The following is a 3200-nucleotide window of genomic DNA, read 5'->3' as shown; positions in this document are numbered from 1 at the left end:
GCTGAAATTTAATACATTACATAAAATTCCAAATCCTAAAGCTAGCCACTAGTTCACATGCTGAATGCAAAGTTATTTTGCTTAGTACATGACTGACTTACCGTAATTCACTTCAGGAAAGAGACCAACGAGCTGAAATCCTTGACTAACAAAACTTGTGCAATTTCAGGAACTGAAAGGGGTTGCACACATCTCAACTTGGCATAGATTACGCCACTGACCCACATGCTTCCCTTGTCAAACACAAGTCTCATAAAAGTTACCAAGATACCCCAAGAAGGGAGTCTTAATTTAGTTTTACCTGCTTCATGTCCAGTGTTTTTCGTCGTACTGAAAGGCAAACTTTCTAGATCATCCTTCTTATTCTTACGTGTGTTCCTATTTTCCTGTTCAGTGGATTTCATAAGAAGACATGAGGTATTTGAGGGGTGGACTTGCCATCAAAATAGTGGATTTTTGGCTCCTCAATATCCTCGATGCTAACCTGCTTTCATTTTGTATGACATGATTCACTTTCAAACCACACCAATGTCAATGAAAAAAAAAATAGAGGAGCCATGTGTGAAATGTTTAACTAGGTTTAATTTTTCTGCTGTCTCTGCTGAATTTTTAAAACATAATGGAAAAATATGAAACACAAGTAAAGGAAAAGAGATGACCCAATCTCACCATCACACCATGAACCAGAGAGATTTTGTTATGTGACACAACCATCATCACATGTGAGAGCTTTTATCCACAAGTATGAAATAGCTGTATTATCCTACCACCTTGACAAATTCCATTTAGATTACGTTTTCCTCAGCAACCAAAAAAGATTAGTGTATAAAAGAACCAACAAAAAACCCACCTAAAAGTTTAAGGACCAGCTGCTTCTGTTTAAGCCCAACTGTTTCAGTATTGATGCAGCATAGCTAGAGTATGATGTCATCTGAAGGGCCAGCAGAATATACCCTGGTTGATCTTAAAAAAAATGTAGGGGGTCTAAGCCTCTCCTTTCTGAATGTGCATAATTCCCATCAGTGGGTAAGGGAGTTGCTCACATGAAGAAAAGATAAAGTAGACTAAATGACCATACAGAGCTGTATAGGTTCTACTACAGAAAGAGACAACTGTTTTTTTAATATTTAGTTGTTCTTGCTACAACACAGCAACTAGTTTTAAAAACTAAAAGAACAGTCTTCTTATGCCTCCTGTTTGCTTTTACACGTCCCTGTGGGGATGGAAATCATTCTTTCATTCCAGTCATTCCATTCTGTCTCTCTTCATTCATTCACCTAACCACCCATCCACCCCTTTCCCTCCTTCCTAGTTCTATGGTTTCATTTGCATGCATTGAGATAATCTTATTGCATATAATTTACTATATATTTAATAGAAGCTTTTCTTGTTTTAAAAGTTGCAAGGAGAATAAAATAAATAAAATAAAAGCTGCATCTTATAAACTGAAGTACAACAACATGTTCAAAGGCACACAGAAAGAATAACTGCATTCATTATCTAGCCAGTCACTTAAGAGGATGGGACAATATAAAATATTCTGAATGCCAAGCAACAATGAAAATCTTAAAGTGATAAAACTCTCACAATGTCACGGGAACACTATTGTCACTTGTCATTACTGTGCATCTCTCTATTTCTTCATAAATCCTAAACTGCCTATTCTTACATAATTCAACACATTTAATAATGTAGAAAATCAATTAATATTTACTGACCTGTCTCTGCTTCTCCGTGATGGGAAAGCAGCATTACATCCAGCCACTGTGCAGACATGCATCTCTTTTAAATGAACATTTCTGTAGTGAAGCTTCACACTGTAGGAACTCTTGAAACTTTTCTTGCACACATAGCAGATCTTGGGGTCTGGGCTGGAGCACATTTCACCTTCTGGGGAGAACTTCTGAGGGCTGCTGTAGTTAAATGTAGAAGCGAAACTTTCATGCAGGGCAGCCATACTGGCACTGCCTCCATTGTACAGTCCATATTGGCTCATGTAGAACATATCATATGTAGGGTCTGTATACTCTTCCTTCACCTTAATGACATCCTGGTTGGAAGCATCATTGTGGTTTTCATCTGGTCTGTCATTGTGCATCAGAGATTTTTCACCAGATTCATGGAGGCGATCATCACCTTCCATGGATTCCTCACACAGTTTGGGCTCTGATGACTCTGACTCATTTTCATAGTCTCTCTCATGCTCCTGGTCTTCTGATGTCATGCTGTCTGCCCTTCTTATGTCTGGTCTGGAAATGCATCTGCTTCTGTCACTTTTGGAAAAGTCTTTCACAGACAGACCTGGGCTCATCTCCTCCTGTGAATGGCAGTGATTGTCATGACCAATGTCATTCACCATTGTGCTGCTGTCATTCACCTCTTCATCTTCATCATCAAACTCATCGGCAGTATCGATAACTTCCTTTTCAATTTTAACTGGCATGCTTGACTTCCTTGGCTTCTTCTTGGGGGCAAGGTCAGCATTAGGCTCTGGGGTGGGCATCAGCACTGAGGGTACTGATGACTCTGAAGGAGGAGGGGGATGCTGCTCCATGCCACTCACTGCTGGTATTATTGGACTGGTAGGGAGTGAGGTTGGAGGACTCACCATCTCTCCTGGAGTAAGTAAATTTCTGTAAAAAGGAGGAACAGGTTGGACAGTCTTTAAAGCTGGGAACACCAGCTGACTGGGAAGAGGGTTCTGTAGTACAGGATCTAGAGGGGGAGTGGTAAACCCCATTGGTGGGCGCCCAGGGCTTGTTAAAGTTAGGTTGGATTTTGTACTTGCTATGACTGGAGTGGCGGCACCTGATGTAGCACGAATCAGATCCTTGTCACGATTATTCCTTAGCATAGGCATGTGGAGGCGGGGATTTGGGTTAGCACTGTGGCGATTGCGGCTTCTGAGGGAACTGAAGACCATGTTGCAGCCCTCAATAGTGCACCGGTGCTTGATTTTCAGGTGAACAGCATTGTAGTGGATTTTAAGAGTACCTTTGTCATAGAAAGTTTTGCCACATGCATTGCAAAACACTCTTCCTTTCCTGGAGGCTGATCCCATTCTCCTCATTCTGTGAATGCGGAACGAGCTTTTAGTATGTTCTGGTTTTGATAAATCATTAACAGGTGTAGGCGTCTGAACAGGAGAAACACAGGCTGGCTCAGTTTTGGGCTCAACATTTGTGATGCTGGTCAGAGCA

General features: G+C 41.0%; 1 protein-coding gene across 1 annotated transcript in view; it reads right to left on the bottom strand.

The window, feature by feature from the left end:
* Positions 1–1699: 1699 nt before the first annotated feature.
* BNC2 (basonuclin 2) overlaps positions 1700–3200 on the bottom strand; it is a gene marked incomplete at its 5' end in the record, with an annotated part of 2211 nt that continues 710 nt past the window's right edge. Inside the window, one exon of the mRNA XM_010136976.1 lies at positions 1700–3196. Coding sequence (XP_010135278.1) covers positions 1700–3196 — 1497 coding nt within the window. The remainder of the gene's footprint in view (positions 3197–3200) is intronic.

The sequence above is a fragment of the Buceros rhinoceros genome, unplaced genomic scaffold (assembly GCF_000710305.1).
Source record: "Buceros rhinoceros silvestris isolate BGI_N320 unplaced genomic scaffold, ASM71030v1 scaffold38485, whole genome shotgun sequence".
NCBI classification, from domain to species: domain Eukaryota; kingdom Metazoa; phylum Chordata; class Aves; order Bucerotiformes; family Bucerotidae; genus Buceros; species Buceros rhinoceros.
The sequence above is the reverse complement of the archived record's forward strand: the minus strand, read 5'-3'. Positions and strand labels throughout refer to the sequence as shown.